General features: G+C 36.5%; 2 protein-coding genes across 3 annotated transcripts in view; one reads left to right on the top strand and one right to left on the bottom strand.

Moving 5' to 3' along the window:
* LOC107560333 (rho GTPase-activating protein 31-like) overlaps positions 1-14,761 on the top strand; it is a 30,780-nt gene extending 16,019 nt beyond the window's left edge. The window contains exons 5-13 of the mRNA XM_016244479.1: positions 2,778-2,885; positions 3,225-3,367; positions 6,316-6,523; positions 6,682-6,806; positions 8,154-8,213; positions 8,653-9,456; positions 10,056-10,192; positions 11,937-12,542; positions 12,808-14,761. Of these exons, the coding sequence (XP_016099965.1) occupies positions 2,778-2,885; positions 3,225-3,367; positions 6,316-6,523; positions 6,682-6,806; positions 8,154-8,213; positions 8,653-9,456; positions 10,056-10,192; positions 11,937-12,542; positions 12,808-14,424 (3,808 nt within the window). The 3' untranslated portion in view covers positions 14,425-14,761. The remainder of the gene's footprint in view (positions 1-2,777; positions 2,886-3,224; positions 3,368-6,315; positions 6,524-6,681; positions 6,807-8,153; positions 8,214-8,652; positions 9,457-10,055; positions 10,193-11,936; positions 12,543-12,807) is intronic.
* Positions 14,762-15,552: 791 nt separating this feature from the next.
* Positions 15,553-17,507, bottom strand: part of LOC107560331 (uncharacterized protein C3orf30-like) — a 2,925-nt gene continuing 970 nt past the window's right edge. The window contains exons 1-4 of one of the 2 annotated variants that reach the window (XM_016244478.1): positions 16,673-16,731; positions 16,356-16,531; positions 15,954-16,016; positions 15,553-15,621 (exon numbers count right to left, since the gene is read on the bottom strand). In XM_016244478.1, coding sequence (XP_016099964.1) covers positions 15,565-15,621; positions 15,954-16,016; positions 16,356-16,493 — 258 coding nt within the window. In that variant the 5' untranslated portion in view covers positions 16,494-16,531; positions 16,673-16,731 and the 3' untranslated portion in view covers positions 15,553-15,564. Of the gene's footprint in view, positions 15,622-15,953; positions 16,017-16,355; positions 16,532-16,672; positions 16,732-17,507 lie in introns of those variants that run through there. The other variant, XM_016244477.1, reaches the window with a different exon arrangement.

Genomic DNA, 17,507 nt, shown 5'->3' with positions numbered 1-17,507 from the left:
TATCTATCTATCTATCTATCTATCTATCTATCTATCTATCTATCTATCTATCTATCTATCTATCTATCTATCTATCTATCCATCCATCCATCCATCCATCCATTAAGAGCACATGCACACTCCACAAAAACAGTGCTTTCATTCTCTTGACAAACTTTAGACCACACATCCATCCATCCATCCATCCATCCATTAAGAGCACATGCACACTCCACAAAAACAGTGCTTTCATTCTCTTGACAAACTAACAGATGTTAGACCACATGTTCATGCTGACCAGAAACTATGCTTCCAACCACAGGTCGAGAGCTCTAGTTCCAACCACACACAACACATGCTGTTTGCAAATGTTCATTGGAACTGTGATTTCAGGAAAAATGATGGAAACAATGAAACTTCACAACAGTTTATAGTTGGCTAGTGATGCTTTTGGGAAATTAACCCCTGAACGAATCATTCACAAATTAGTTTACATTACTTAACACAAACAAACAATGAACAATAATTCTACTGAACTAACATGAATATTAACATTTTTATTAACTAACATTAACAAAGGCTAATGAATGCTGTAAAAAAATATATTGTTCAATGTTAATTTATGTTAGTTAATGAATAAATTTGCCTTTATTGTAAAGTGTTAATGAGTAAGATTGTGGCAGCAAGATACATTTTTAATGAGCCGAAAAGAATGCACGTCACACCTCTGTTTATCAATTTGCACTGGCTACCAATAGCTGCTCGCATAAAATTCAAGGCATTAATGTTTGCCTACAAAACCACCACTGGCTCTGCACCCCTTTACCTAAATTCATTACTTCAGAATAATGTGCCCTCTAGAAGCTTGCGTTCTGCAAGTGAACAGCGCTTTATAGTGCCATCCCAAAGAGGCACAAAATCACTTTCACAGACTTTTAAATTAAATGTTCCCTCCTGGTGGAATGACCTGACGATCCTCCATTTGTATTTTTGTTCAAAGGACGCAATGTCAGTTAAAGAGGGGCAGGAGCAACTCCGAAACATCAGGAGTGTCATAAAAGAACTTCCTGTTTCACACTTGAGGTACAGCTGACATTACTGAGGTTAATTTCTTCCATGGCGTTATTCTGTAAACTTTATCTTTCTTTATTTACTCACATGCCATTCCATGTCACTCCCATGATTTACTTTCTATCGTGGAACACAAATGGTAAAAGTTTGAAGCATCTATCTATCTATCTATCTATCTATCTATCTATCTATCTATCTATCTATCTATCTATCTATCTATCTATCTATCTATCTATCTATCTATCTATCTATCCATCCATCCATCCATCCATCCATCCATCCATCCATTAAGAGCACATGCACACTCCACAAAAACAGTGCTTTCATTCTCTTGACAAACTAACAGATGTTAGACCACATGTTCATGCTGACCAGAAACTATGCTTCCAACCACAGGTCGAGAGCTCTAGTTCCAACCACACACAACACATGCTGTTTGCAAATGTTCATTGGAACTGTGATTTCAGGAAAAATGATGGAAACAATGAAACTTCACAACAGTTTATAGTTGGCTAGTGATGCTTTTGGGAAATTAACCCCTGAACGAATCATTCACAAATTAGTTTACATTACTTAACACAAACAAACAATGAACAATAATTCTACTGAACTAACATGAATATTAACATTTTTATTAACTAACATTAACAAAGGCTAATGAATGCTGTAAAAAAATATATTGTTCAATGTTAATTTATGTTAGTTAATGAATAAATTTGCCTTTATTGTAAAGTGTTAATGAGTAAGATTGTGGCAGCAAGATACATTTTTAATGAGCCGAAAAGAATGCACGTCACACCTCTGTTTATCAATTTGCACTGGCTACCAATAGCTGCTCGCATAAAATTCAAGGCATTAATGTTTGCCTACAAAACCACCACTGGCTCTGCACCCCTTTACCTAAATTCATTACTTCAGAATAATGTGCCCTCTAGAAGCTTGCGTTCTGCAAGTGAACAGCGCTTTATAGTGCCATCCCAAAGAGGCACAAAATCACTTTCACAGACTTTTAAATTAAATGTTCCCTCCTGGTGGAATGACCTGCCCAACTCAATCCGAGCAGCTGATTCCTTAGCCATCTTCAAGAATCGGCTAAAAACTAAAATCTCTTCCATCTTTATTTGACCCTCTAACTCTAGCACTCTCTATTATAATTATATTCTTAAACAAAAAAAAAATTGCCCCTTTTAGACTTGCACTCTATTCATTTACGAACTACTTGTTTTCTTAAAAACAAACAAACAAAAAACTAACACTAGCTTCTCTATTCTTTTTGTATTCTATCTATTTATTTTCTTTTTATTTATTATACAATTAACAAAAGCAAAAAGGCCTCTAACACTAGCGTGCTCTATTCTTTTTCTATTCTGTTTCTTTTTATTATATAATTTTTAAAAAACCTTGCTACGTGTACTAACTGAGACTTAGCACTTGCGTATCATTGCTCTTTTATTGATTTTGATTGCTTCCATTGTCCTCATTTGTAAGTTGATTTCAGATAAAAGCGTCTGCTAAATGACTAAATAAATGTCTAAGTGTTAATGACTAAGATCTTAATTTTTGGTTGAAATGGTTGAAATTTATTGTAATAAAAATATTAATTCAAAGCAACTACATTAATCTTACCTGAAATTATGTGAATTTAGAATCACTCGGAAGTAATAAGTTTAAATATTAAAGGATTTGTTTCTATCTGTCTATCTATCTGTCTGTCTGTCTGACTATAGAACTCTGGAATACCTCACCAAACATTTGGCACATTTAGCTACCCTCAGTCACCAAACCAACATGCATTCTCGCAATCTTGCCCTGGTGTGGGCTCCAAATCTACTTCGGTGAGTTTTACAATGTTTTTACTTTCATTTTATAAACCAGTTGTCCATTTATAGATCCATTGTCTTCATAATTCTCTTCTCAAACATGATTTTAGTCATATAATTGGTTATACTGTATGTGAAGTCTACAGTGAACTTGCAAAAGGTCAAATTATATACAATTATGAAGTTGTTATATTCATGCTATTATTATACTTATCTGTTGCTGATTATTGATGATGAATGGGATATTTTCTTTAAAGGCATTCATGCTACATGCTATAATTCCTCACAAAAATGTACTATTTTATCTACCACCATAAATCATTTTCTAAGTGCTCTCTTTTTGTTTTGGTATAGCTCCAAGGAGGTAGAGGTGCCCTCCTGCAATGGTGATATAGCATTTCTGGAGGTGCGGGTCCAGCAGTCAATTGTGGAGTTCATTCTCAACCACACTGAGCAAATCTTCAACCAGGATATTCAGCCGTCCAAGTCTATAGAAGGTACGGCTCGCATTAAAGTAACTGAAGCAATGTAGTCACAGTAAACAGACAATGCACTGTATCTCTAAAAAAAACATAAAAAGCCATAAAAACTTTATTGAAAAGTGAAGTCTGTAATTTTTGAATGACCAGGGAAATAGTAGTAAGAAGAGTTTTAATTTTTAATGTACACCATCTGGGCATATTCTGTAACCATGCTGTACAAATCAAAACAGAATATACAGTAATTGTAAATTAAAGATCATTAAGGTGAATTAGTATACAGCTGAGCAGAGTGTAGCTTATGCTCAGTGGAAAGCCATCTAGTCTTACACAGTTTGTGATGATTTGATCAGGGGACGTGTGTTTGGTTCAGCCCAACCTCCTAAAGCTCCTGCATTAGGCCCTGCTTTTATACTCATGTTCCTATTTAGAAATCTGCCTAGGAGTGTGGTGACCAGAAATGAAGTGTGCGATATTAGTATGAAAGCAAGTCAAATTTCTGAACTGCTACACAATAAAATTTTACTCTGGGACTTTGAATAAATTAATAATAACTTGAAAATTAGTTTGACTGTGCTATTCGTGACAGCTGTGATGATAAAGTCAGGAAATGGGTCTTAGAATTGGAGTAGGGTGTATACAATAGCATGAGATCTGCAGCCAAAAATGTAACAACAAAACAATAGGCAAGTTACATTCAAAAAAAGCAAACAGCTAATGTCCGCACACATGCAAACTTGTTGATCACAGTGTTGAAGGTGTATTCAGTACATTTCTACCCAATGTGTTTTGAAAATTTTGAGTAGATACTGCATGATGAAAACAGTTTTATGATCATTAACTAATACTAAAAGTTTTTTTTTTTAAATAAAGCTGAAAAATATAAATATTCACAAATTAGAACTGAAATAAGATTACCTTGAAGCACTAAAATTTCTAACTGTAAATAACTTAAAACTTAAATTGTAAACTACAAACCCATTTCCAAAAATGTCAGGTCATTTTTGTAAGAACAAGAATAAAACCAAGAAACTGTGATTTGTTAATTTTCTTTCACATTTATAAAGTTTGTAGTAAAACTACAAAGTAACGATTTTCAAAAATCAGTTGGGACAGAGTCAAAAGAAAAGTGAAAAGATTATAGAATTTTCTGTTTTGAAACATTCCACAGTAAGCTGTAAATTGGTAATAGGTGAGGGTATCATGATTGGGTATATAAAAAAAACAAGCATCCACCAAAATCTCCTGCAAGCAAAGATGGGTCGTGGCTTACCACTTTGTGCCAAACTTAATGAGAACCATTGAAAAATATTTCTCAATGCAAGATTGCAAAGGATTGAGGTCTTTCAACATCTACCGTACCGTAGGGAATCTGACAAAATCTCAGTCCATAGAGGGAAAGGCAGGAAACCTCTGTTGAATGTGTGTAACCTTCAAACCCTCACATGGCAGTGCATGAAAAACCATCATGCTACTGTGTTAAATATAGCCACGTGGGCTCAGGAGTACTTCAGAAAACCATTGCCACTTAACACAGTCCATCGTTGCATCAAGAAATGTGACCATAATCTCTGTTAAGGAAGGAGAAAGCAGTACATCAATTCTACACAGAGAAGCTGTCAAGTTCTCTGGGCCAAGCTCATCTCAGAATGGTCTGAAAGCCAGTGGAAATGTGTGCTGTGATCAGACAAGTTCACATTTCAGTTTGTATTTGGGAAAAACAGACATTGAGTTCTACATGTCAAAGACAGGGGCCATCCAGACTTTTATCAGGTGCACAAGCCAACATCTGTCATAGTAGCTCCAGAACATTAGTGTCCATGACATGGATGACTTGCATATGTGTGAAGGTACCATTGGTACAGGCATATAGGGACTGTACAGAGACATATGCTGCCATCAAAATTACATCTTTTCCTGGAGCGAGACAGTGCCAAGCTTCATTCTGAAAATGCAACAACCGTGTGATTTCGTAAACACAGAGTGAATGCACTTGACTGGCCTGCCTACAGTCCAGATCTGTCTGCTATTGAAAATATATGGTGCGTCATGAAAGGGAGAATCAGACAACGACGACCAGACTGTTGAGCAGCTGAAATCTTGTATCAAGCAAAATTGGGCAAATATTCCACTTGCAAATTTGCAGTTCAGAAGTGATTAAAAAGTGTAATTAAAAGGAAAGTTGATGTTACACAGTTGTAAACATGCCTCTGTCCCAACTTTTTTGGAGTGTGTTGTAGCTATTAAAATCATAATGTATTTATTTACAAAATACAATTAAGTTGGTCAATGGAGATCTTTTATTTGAATTTTTGTTCTGTTTTGTTTATCAGAGGTTAAAGAGAATGAACAAATCACAGATTTTAGTTTTGTTTGCATTGTACAAAATGTCCCAACTTTTCTGGAAATGGTGTTGTAAAACAACAACAAAAATAAATACATAAATAAATAAATAAATTGAACCTAAATAGTAATACAAAAAAGGCAAATACACAACAAAATTGCTAAAAGTCTAACTAAAATTAAAACGAAGACTGACAATATAAAACAAAAATATTCATAAAAAGTAATAATGCTAAAATAGCACTGAATTAAAATACTTTAAGAAACATGTGTGCAGTCATTACTTGTTTAATCATTTATATATGAAGAAAAAGTGCCGTTTGAAATGTTATATTTTATTTATTTATATTTTTATCAGGTACCTATGTGTAGGTTCAGAAATGTAACTTTAATGGCAATGAATAGGTTCTTTTCATTGCCATTAAAGTGAAATAACTGAACGTAAACATAGGAGCCTGAGAAAAATGCTAATTTTAGAAGAAAATTTCAAACGCAACTTGGAGGCTTTTCCCTAAACTCTTCATATACTGATAGAATGAGGTTTTGGTCTCTTTTAGTGATGCAGTGTACAGTATGTTAATCTCAAGACATGATACATCTAACTTGTTTTTATGGTTTTGTAGGCCCTAGCATGGCCTGTGGGGAGAAGTACGCCACCTTGCCTGCCAGCACGCAGTGTGGCCCCATGAAGCTCATGAGTCTCGAAGAGGCGCAGGCTCGCTCTCTTAGTCCCAACCACCCAGCAATGAGAGAGAGGCAAAGAGAGAACAGCCTTCCAGATACCAGCACTGCTACAATGTATCATACAGTAATAGATCTCTCTGACAACAGGTGTGATTTGTGCAAACCTACACACACTCAATATTTAATTCAGTATTGCTTGACCCAGAAAACAACATATCTAAAACATTTTTAATTTTATTTAATTTTTTTACATTTCAACATTTTCATTACTCTGTCAAACATGCATTAACCTTCTCACAATATAGAAGAAAATTCTCAGGAAAATCTAAGAAGTGGAAGTCCATCTTCAGTCTTGGACGATCTGTAATCGACTCTAAAGGGAAACTGAGTCGCAATGGGAGTGTGTTTATGAGAGGCCAAAATCCCTCAGGTAAGAAAGAGACAGAGACAGAGAAAGAAAGAAACTTTCTATTGTCTAGAAACAAAAGTTCCCAAAAAAGTGAAAACCAAAAGAGTTGGTGCAGCCAGAAATTAAAGTGCCACTATTATGGATTTGTGAAAAGTACCTTTCATGCAGTGTGTAACACAGCTAACAAAGTGAATGAAAACATCCTGCAAAGATTTAAATCTGAAAGTGCACGTGTATAAAGTTATTGTCTCTCAAAAGAAAGTCGACTCTGAATCATTGACACCAGTGGTTTTTAAAACATGAACATTAGCATATTGCCCGCCCACATGTTGGTCTTTTCGCATTGGTCTAAATAAAGGTGCAAATTAATTCTTTGCCACTAGGTGCCGCTGTTGGAGCGGTAAAAATTAGTGTAACGCTGTACACAAAGCAGCACTGCGCTCACAAACACTGCTTTATCAGGCATTACAGGCACGATGAAATGAAAATAAGACAAGTCGGACCAATCACCGCAGATTAGCGTCATGCAAAGGAGGGGTTTGGAAAAATGAATCGTTGAGCGAATCGTTTGGGAGTCTTAAGCAAGTAAGGTAAAAAATAAATGCATATTATAAGACAATGAATGTGTTTTTTGACCTTGCATGAATGTCAACCTGTTGTTGGGGACTCCCAAAACCAAAATATGAACCTTACATCACCCATAATAGGGGCACTTTAAAATGCCACATCATGACATTTCGGGCCACCTACTGTACATCATACATCAGAGTAACACTAATAGAACAACGTTGTTCTTGATGTCTGATGAAAGCTCTATAGATGACCAAAGCATCATGACGTTCAACCTCTATTTTCACCTAGAGAATGAGTATTGCTTAAGGTAAAACACTGAATGACTGTCATTTAATTAAATGCATTTTCATATTGGTCTGTTTCTGCAAATACAGAAAAAGATTTATTTGTTTTTTGCTTAAATAGTATTTTTACTTGTTGCTAGAGTCAGAAATCATGATGCATATTTTAAAAAGGCATCACCATAATAATGATTAATTACAGTAAGTTAAAAGCAATACAATAAAGTAACATTTCGGGTCTTTCTGTCTAAAGAATAGAAAATCTTTTTACTTTGTATGAATGTTTTTGGCATTGGGAAAAGAAATATATTATATTAATATTACATAACAATTTGAAGTTTGAACCAAAACTAAACCACTAACTACAATTTGAGAAAAACGAATACATTTTACTGTAACACATTACAATATTTTTCTTTTAATTTAGTCCAAAGTATCTTTTTTCAGTGCAGAGTAAAGAAGAATAACAAATAGCATGCAATGTTTTATGTTTGTTTTCTCTCTTTGTAAACAGAAAAACCTGCTATAAGGCCATCCAAAAGCATGGACTCTCTCTGTTCCTTTCAGGCAGCAGGTGGGGCTATAGATCTCCATATCTACAGTATACTTACTTTACTATGCTATCATTTTGGAGCTTTTTCTTTTTTTTCCCTAAAAAGATTTAAAACAATTTTAATATATAATAAATTTATACAAGTATATATTTATATAAAGATACATTACACATTACATACAAAAAACAACAAATTATTTATTATCAAAGAAAAAAAACTGCTACATCAACAAATTAATTAAGATATTAGCCTGACACATGGCCTATGGGGAAAAATTAATTACAGAATGTATACAAAATGATTAATTCTACTAAAAATGGTTTAATATTGTGTTATATCATACAAACACATTCATACATTTTTATCTTTGGCTAAAGAGTGAAAATACTTTTTGTGACCGCTGTAAATTTGTGGCTTTTAGGTGTCACCACCAGTTTTCTCTTTTTCATTCCCATTCAGATGAGGACAAAGCACCAACAGAAGGAAGCAATGGCATCTTTATCCCAGTTCTAAAATCTCGAACCCTGGGCTCAGATATTGACTACAATCTGAACAAGAAGGATCAAAAATGGGACTTAGATCCTCATACTGCATCAGGAGGATCGCTGAATGAGAAAAGAGAAGGAGCATCAAATGCCTCCTCTTCATCTCCATCTTTGTCCCCACTGCAGAAAGCTCTTCCAGAACAGCTGAAAGTTTTCAAAGGTGATGACCGCAGCGGCTGCCAGCCCACATCTCCCAAAAACCGTCGGATGTTGTATTCTGGATCTGCCAGTAATGGATCTAGACCGTCTTTTCCAGGCAGCCTGTTTCCGATGGAGTCATCGCCGCGGCACCAACGAAAGGCCCTCAACATTTCTGAACCCTTTGCAGTGTCTGTACCTTTGCGTGTGTCTGCAGTTATTAACTCTAACAGCACCCCCTGCAGGGCACCAGGGAAAGAGCGGGACAGGGGTTTGGGGGGACTCTTTAAGCCCACTAAGGAGGCTGGGCCTCTGGAACCCCATCGCAGTGAAAGTATTGGCACTGCTGGATTGCGAGTCCCCAGCAGTGGCGGCCGTGGGAACTTTACGTTCACAGACTGGCAGACTGGACTAGCAGGTCACACCAGCAGTACTGGGTACAGAGAGAATCCACTCAGTGACAGCAGTGGAGGCAGCGGATGCAGTATCTATAGCAACAGCAGCTCTTTCCCCGTGGAAAATGAGGATCAGACTGGGGAAAGAGATACTACAGACGCGCTCACTCTGGGGACAACAAAGAGTATGACGATTGTAGTGTGTGTGCGTGTGTGTGTGAACATGAAAGTATATTTTCATTTAGTGAGAATTATTTTCAATCTTTTTCTTTTGAAAAAAACTAAGTTAATCACTGACATACTCTTTAATTATCATATATTATCAGATTTACTGAGCATTGAGCAGTCACATAAAGTACAAAATAATTCAAATCAAATTTGCATTTGCAAGTTGATTAAATGTCAATGATACATAAAAAAAATAACTAAGTTAATCACTGACATACCTTTAATTATCATATATTATCAGATTTACTGAGCAATCACATAAAGTAGAAGATCATTCAAAACTACATTTTTGAAGCAAGAACATAAAGGAGAAGTGTGTAAGGTTGTAAATACCTGGCTGCTTTCAGACATTGCTTTGTTTTAAATCAACCAATGGTATGTGTGTTTGAGCAGGGACTAGATTTCTCAGTAATGGCAGACTGGGGGAAGTGTTTGGGAATCACATTATTTTTGCAATTCTGTCTGGTGATGCTACTGCCGCAGAAATCACACATTGCACCCTTAATTCTACTACCCTAACTGATAATATTATATTGATTTCTCTGAATCCTCTCAGGCACGGATGCAGTAGTGAAAGAGCTGATAGCCAGTGTGGAGAATTTTGAACCTCAGGTGTCATCTGAGACTAAAGAAATTAAGGAAGAACTGGAAACTACATCAACGCAACAAGATATGGCAAAATTGGACAAACTGGTATGATTTGAATTGATAAAACACATGGAATTGTACTCCTGTATTTTTAATAAGACTGAAATACTAGTAGAACAATGGTTCCCAATGGGACCCACTTGGAAGCCTCAGAAAATGTCCAAGGGGGCCGCAGGATGACTTAAAATTGAATATATTAAAATGTATATTACATTAAATGTCGGGGGTTGGTGGCACAATGGCCAAAGAAGGGCCTTGAAAGTTAAGAACCACTGTACTATTACTAAGCCCCAAGATAAAATATGAAATATTGATTGATATATAGAGTTAGAGTTGGAAACGTCTTGAAAAATTTTTCCAAAAATATTGCAAATTGTATAATATCCAAGGTACACATTTCTAGTAATTGTTAATTCTCATATTGTATTTTCAGAAAGTTTTGGAATATTTGTTCTCTCCCCAAATTTCCCCAAACATCCTACTGAAACACAGTAATAATAATTTAATTAGATTTAGAAGGGTCATATTGACCTATTAAGACTTTGCTTACATCTGATAATGTTGATAATTCAGTATACTTTATTTTTGACAAAACATCCCATGTTTTGGTAGTGACATCACTTTTTCGGTAGTGACAGTAATGCTTTGGTAGCAACCACATCACATTACAGAATTTTAACTCACGTACTAAAACACTACTAAAACATACTAAAATATAAAAAATGCATAACTGTACTAAAATTTAGTTTATTTCCCCCAAACATGAGGGTTATGTGTTCCCTTTTGTCACTGAAATACTCATTCTATGGGTGAAAATAGGGTTTGAACTTCACGATGCTTTGGCCATCTATAGGGCTTTCATCAGACATCAAGAGATACGTTGTGCTATTATTGTTGCTTGAAACAGTGACTGTTTCGGTAGTGACAATTCTATGGGACAACAACCAAAAAACCAAAGATGTCACTACCGAAACTCCACCAAATATTTCAGTAGTGACTGTTTCGGTAGTGACATTTTTAGATACTTTTGAACCTAGCTCAAAGATGCTAATCAGCACATGGTTTAGCTAGCACAGTTCTGAACAGTGGTATACATATAAAAACTAAATGTTATGGAATAACTCCCAAAAAAGTGTGCTTAATTGCAGAAAAAAGGTGTTCGGTAGTGACATTCTTTAAAGTTATACACAGATTTTTCAGACATTTGAACACATTTACCTCAAAATGATGAGACCTTTCTACTCACACCTTGTAGCTATGAGAGAGGGGGACACGGGAATATTTCCTAATCATAAATTTATGGGTTTAGTTAAAATCAGTCTCGGCCAATAGACTAAAACATACACTGTTTCGGTAGTGACATGAAAAATGCGGGATAGATAGATATATCACTATTTCATATTTTATCTTAGGATTTAGTAATAGTACAGTGGTTCTTAACTTTCAAGGCCATTCATTGTCCATTGAGCCACCCACCCCCCACTTTTAATGTATTATACATTTTAAAAGCGGGGGGTGGGAGGCACAATGGACAATGAAGGGCCTTGAACATTAAGAACCACTGTACTATTACTAACTCCCAAGAAAAAAATATGAAATAGTGATATATATTATATTATATTCAAGTCCATTCACTCCTAATAGGAATAAAGTCAGAATTTCTAACTATTTAAACTACTGAACTACTGTCTTGACAAGACCATTTTGACCTTGGAAATATTATTGGAACAAATGTCTGTAACCAGACTCCACTTTTTTCTCATTTTGGTTCTATCTTTGTGTTTCACAGGAAGTAATCAAAAAGGTGCCATCATCTGGCATGCATCAAAAAGTTTCAGTCACTGAGGCTAAAACAAACATGCCAGATAAACAGGTAAAGCCCAGCTTCACCAATATTACTGGAAATGATGACACTTGCAAGCTAAGTGCCCAAACACAGAGAAGAAGTAGTTTGCCTACCAACACTGCAACATCAAAGGGACTCTTTATAGACCTTACCAAAAATGTAATGTTTGATCATTCTGGTGCTACTATGTTTAATTCTGTCATGAAACATTTCCCTGAAAGATTGTTGTCATGTGATGGTAGCTGGAATTACTTGGATAATGATGTTGACAGGACAGACCACAAAAGCCTAGGGTTGCAAACCATAATAACAACCAATCTAGAACTTTCCCCATTTCTACACCTAAAGGAAACAGATATTCTCCAAGATGCAGAACCATGCAGTGAAGAGGAACTAAGAACAGATCCTGGTAAGAAAGACAACACTTCCAAAAGTAACTTGTCAGATAATTCAAGCATCTATGCAAAACCGCATGTTCACACATCTCTTCAATCTGATACAAAAGAACCATTTGTATCAAAGGACATTTGTGAAAAAGAAAATAAGGAGGTTAGTGATGAACCCCAGAAACTTGACTTAGCAGAAAGAACTTTCCCCATTTCTACACCTAAAGGAAACAGATATTCTCCAAGATGCAGAACCATGCAGTGAAGAGGAACTAAGAACAGATCCTGGTAAGAAAGACAACACTTCCAAAAGTAACTTGTCAGATAATTCAAGCATCTATGCAAAATCGCATGTTCACACATCTCTTCAATCTGATACAAAAGAACCATTTGTATCAAAGGACATTTGTGAAAAAGTAAATAAGGAGGTTAGTGATGAACCCCAGAAACTTGACTTAGCAGAAATAATCAAGGGAAGTTTGGAAAGACTTTCGACTTGTCTGAATGAACATCACCACACACTGGAAAGTTTTTATCAAGATGATTTAGACACATGGGGGAGTCATTTGGGTGGCTTGGATCAGGTTGAACCATGGGAGGACTTATGTTCCGCCAAGCAGTGGGTAACCAGCCCTCTGCACTCACCAAAACTTGAGGATCACTTACCTACACCAAGAGAGACCATGCCATGTCAAGCAATTCACAGCCAAGTTCTTGACAATCCAAAAGTGGATGACTTCCCCAACAGCAAGAAGGCTGAAGCTAAAGAACCAGCTGTGCTTAATGACATTACATCATCTCAAACAGAGGCTGCTGTGACAGCCGCCTGTGAACTTGGAAACTCTGACTTCCCAAAAGGAAACAAAAATGCAGGCACAGATGTAGCTTGTTTTGCACAGATAACAGAGCATTTTGACAGTGATAACCTCAAGTGGATGGGAGACAAAGACGGCAGAAAACTGGAGATTCCACAGGTTAAGATATTGAAGACATTCACCGATGCAGATGAGACTACTGGACTGCAAAACATGAGCAAAGCAAAACAGAAACGCTCTTCTCCATCTCAGAGGTTTCATCGACAAACATCCAATGAGTCCTGTATTGTGGAGAGAAGTCATGAAAACATTAAACCCAAACTCAGGCCATGCTCCCTTAACCTTGATTTAGGACACCAAGGCATCAGAGACATTTCAAATAGTCAGTATCTGAAAAGTGCACAACATTCAAATGCACAGGAATGGTTGACACCTGAAGCCAAGCATGGTAGCTCATCTCTAGAGTTGGAGCTATTCCTCAGTGGCTCCAAGGCCCCTGTGCGACGCAACTCGGCACCAGTTAGCGTGTCATCAATTCGTACTGCATTCATGATCAAAACTTGCAAAGCTAAAGCTGTTCCTGTTATTCCACCAAAAATTCAGTATAGCCACATACCTCATGCTCTACCTGAGGGGAGCACTGATCAAGTCAATAAAAGTACATCTGAAAAGGAACCTACTAAGTTGGGAAATGCAGGTTCTGCACTTCCCCTCCAGACAGTCCACAGGGAGGATGTGCCAAGCAGTGAACCACCATCAGCGGTCCAAAGACAGATTCCTATGAGTAATGCAACATGCAATGAGAATTACAAACCAACCTCCATTCCAGACCTTCCAGTGTTGAGAAGGAAGCGATCTGCAAATGGGGACACATTTATGGATCGTCCTAGACCTGAGCGCTCATCGCTTCTTCAGAGATCGTCCTTCAGAAATCGTCCAAGACCTCAAAGTCTCATCCTGTTCAGCCCTCCATTTCCAATCATGGACTACCCTCCAGTAGGGGATGATGGTAAACTAGTCCTATCTCCTATTAAAGCCGAAGCATCACCATTTGACGTCTGTTCAAATGAACTAGCGGGAAACCTCAAAACTACTGAGGGGGTAACCTTGCGTAATAAAATGACTTTGCCAAAGAGTGGACAAAGGCTTGAGACCTCAACCAGTTGCTTTTACCAGCCACAAAGGAGGTCAATGATTTTCGACAACAGAAGTAACAGGCAAATTGAATGAGATAAGACTGATCCATTACTGGCAATCATGCAATAACTAGCAAACCTCTTGCTTATTAATTATGACCGAGTGTCAGTATACCTAGAAACACACAATGATGCTTGGAAATCAAGGTGCCGTTAATCCTGATAATACAGATTTGTAAGTATTAAGCTTTGTGTAAAATGCTGGATTTATTAAAAAGGATTTATATCAGAGATTTTTTCTATATTTGCAAGGAAAACTGAAACATGCCTTAGGATAAACCTGGGAAACTCAGCAGGCTCCTACTGTCTATGTAAATACAGACTGTCACTGTACAAGCATGTCTCCGTTTAAATTGACTTTATTCCCTTCATGTGGATATATATATATATATAACAACAATAAATGCAAATAGACAATGTAACTGTGAAGATATTTTGAACTTATTTTTTATTTACAAATGAAATGACTGCATGTGATACACCGGTCTTGAAACACCAGATGTTGCACTAGAGTAAATATACAGTAGATAACTATAGAAATACACTGTAATAAGACCCTACTATAAACAAACACTTCCTTTACTTGCGCAGCCAAAATCCACCATTGAAATTCAAGTACAGCGCAAAAGTCAGCTACATTTGTCTAGCTAGCATTTTATTGATTTATTTATTTTGGAGAAGACTTGCATAATGTCTTATACATTCATGTCTTATGTCTTATACAGAAGTTGTTTTATCTTATAAAACATAGTTAACTCATAAAACAGTAACGATCTGAGAATTATAATTCTCAGATTCTGTGTCTCCAAAATCCAGAGAAAGCCTGTCAGTAATTCCTCTGTTAAATGTTTTTTTTTTTTCACATTTAATAGCTCTAACTTGCCACTTGAGTGCGTTCATTGAGATATTTAGGTCAAAGACACTCACAAACTACATTATTAAGATTTTAGGGCTGTTTGACTGAAAATTAATGCTAATACCATCTAAAAATTGTGGCAAAACAAGGTAAATTTGGAGGGAAAAAAATCTGAAGACAGTTGCTTGGAAACAACAATGCAGAGTCACGGAATGACCTGCAGCAACCAATACACCTTATTTAAAGAAATATATAAATAAAAGAATAAACTTGGATTCAATTTGTTGCAAAGCCCTTGTTACTTTGCTTTAGAATTCATTATGATTTCACAAATGTGTTGCTTGACTCATCGCGGATTTTGATCTTCATTTGCACCTGCAAAAGTTTTTGTAAAATCAACTGTGATTAGGATGTTTTACAGCTATTCAAAAATGTCACTTCTTATTATTAAACATAATTTATTAAAAAAATTAAACCTGTTTATAGAGCCAGGTAAAACAGTATGCAATATATTTCACAAGCTCTTTCTCTTAAATCAGAAAGTGTATTGATCACCAATAGTTCAGGTCGTAGCCTATGCCTCTCCAAGATACTTTCAGCAAGAATTATTCAAGAAAAACCCACAATTTCTCATAAAGTCAGTCAAGATTTTGGATATATAAAATAATCTATATAATGACAATGTGTTGGAAAGTACAAAAAAATACCTGTTCTAACATGAACTGAAGTGGATCGTCTGGTCTATCAAAAACTAGTTTCTCTGTGATGTCCTGAAATAGCACAAATGAGACTATGAGTGAAAAATACAATGAAGAATCTTTTTTTTTTTGTCCTGGATGTCTCAAGCACCAAAATGTTTCTTTTGCTGTTAAAATTACATTGGTAGTTAGTCAGAGCTCTGTTTTTGTTTTCGTAATACTCATAAAACAATATGTAGTTTTATTAAATAAACCGGAATAATGCAATATTAGCATGCTAAGCCATTTTTTTTTAAACTTCTATTAGTGCTCTGAATTGTCCTTCGCCATTTTGTGCTAAGCAATTCATCACTGTCTCCCATTTTCTTCGTAAGAAAATATATCAGTAACTGCTGCTTTGTTCTTTCTCACCTGAAAAATCTGAAGAATACTGTGAGTCTCCATATAGTTAACAGAGCGTTCATAAGGGTCCGTGAACACTGAGGTAGTACGAATGGTCTCCGCACTCTCGGTGATAAGTGCTTTTTCTGATAGACCAGAATCTGCCATCTTCCAAAGTTTGAAAGTTTATACTGTTGTAGTATAGCCTACAAAAAAACGATATACACAAAATGTAAGTAATGTTAGCGAAGTGTACTTTCTCGCAGTATTATTACTCAAATAGCCTAGTTAGCGTTCGCTCTTTAAGAAAGGATTTGAAGTGCATTACATCTGCTCAAAATAAATACCAAACTTTGTCTTTAGTCCGTTTTGTGTGAATACAGAAATTGGACCGCGTATCCCGAACACATCTAGAGCCAGGACTGTTTGAAATGTCACCCTGTAACCCCTAGCAACTGTATACAAAAGGCGGGGATGATGTCATTGGGCACAGTTCCCCGGGACAGCGCCTTTGATAAAATCGTGAGGGGTCTCAAAAAGGTTTGTTGAAAAAGACGAAAACTCCGTTCGCGTGGTTGAAACGCCTCTTCTGCAGTTAATGCCATTTTTAGTATCTGTTTTTGGAAAAAGGAATACCTCAGAAGACCCCGGACTAACGTTTACAATAGGACTGACAAAGGGAAGGAGGGGCCAAACCGCCGTTTCTAGGTTGCAAGTCGTCCTCAGCTGACACCTCGGCCTACAATGGGTGCATTTTATGTAGGGCAGACGGTGTGCGTGTCCCCCGGTGAACCTCTCGGTTAAACGTTGCTGTTCATGTTTATAACCGAAAGGGGGAACTCGATATCAAGAAAAGCGTGCAGCCAAACCGGAAATCTCATACTAAGAGGAATGAAATTATGGAGGCGAGGGATTGTTACATGTGACGAAATATTTACGAGAGCCAAGGTCGAACAGCTTTTAACAAAATAATATATAGAATATATACGCAAGAAATGGCTTATTGTTTGTAAATGTGTCTCTTTGGACTTTTGACATCACGAAATCTGAGTGGGACATCCTAAATTATAATTACATCGCTGCCAATATCCGGACACGATATTCAAGATTCACTGTTCACTGCTATCATAACACGATCAGTCGTTTGAAGGATTGTATTCTTCACACACACACACACACACA

Source organism: Sinocyclocheilus grahami, unplaced genomic scaffold, assembly GCF_001515645.1.
Source record: "Sinocyclocheilus grahami isolate Dianchi unplaced genomic scaffold, SAMN03320097.WGS_v1.1 scaffold720.1, whole genome shotgun sequence".
Classification (NCBI taxonomy): domain Eukaryota; kingdom Metazoa; phylum Chordata; class Actinopteri; order Cypriniformes; family Cyprinidae; genus Sinocyclocheilus; species Sinocyclocheilus grahami.
The sequence above is the reverse complement of the archived record's forward strand: the minus strand, read 5'-3'. Positions and strand labels throughout refer to the sequence as shown.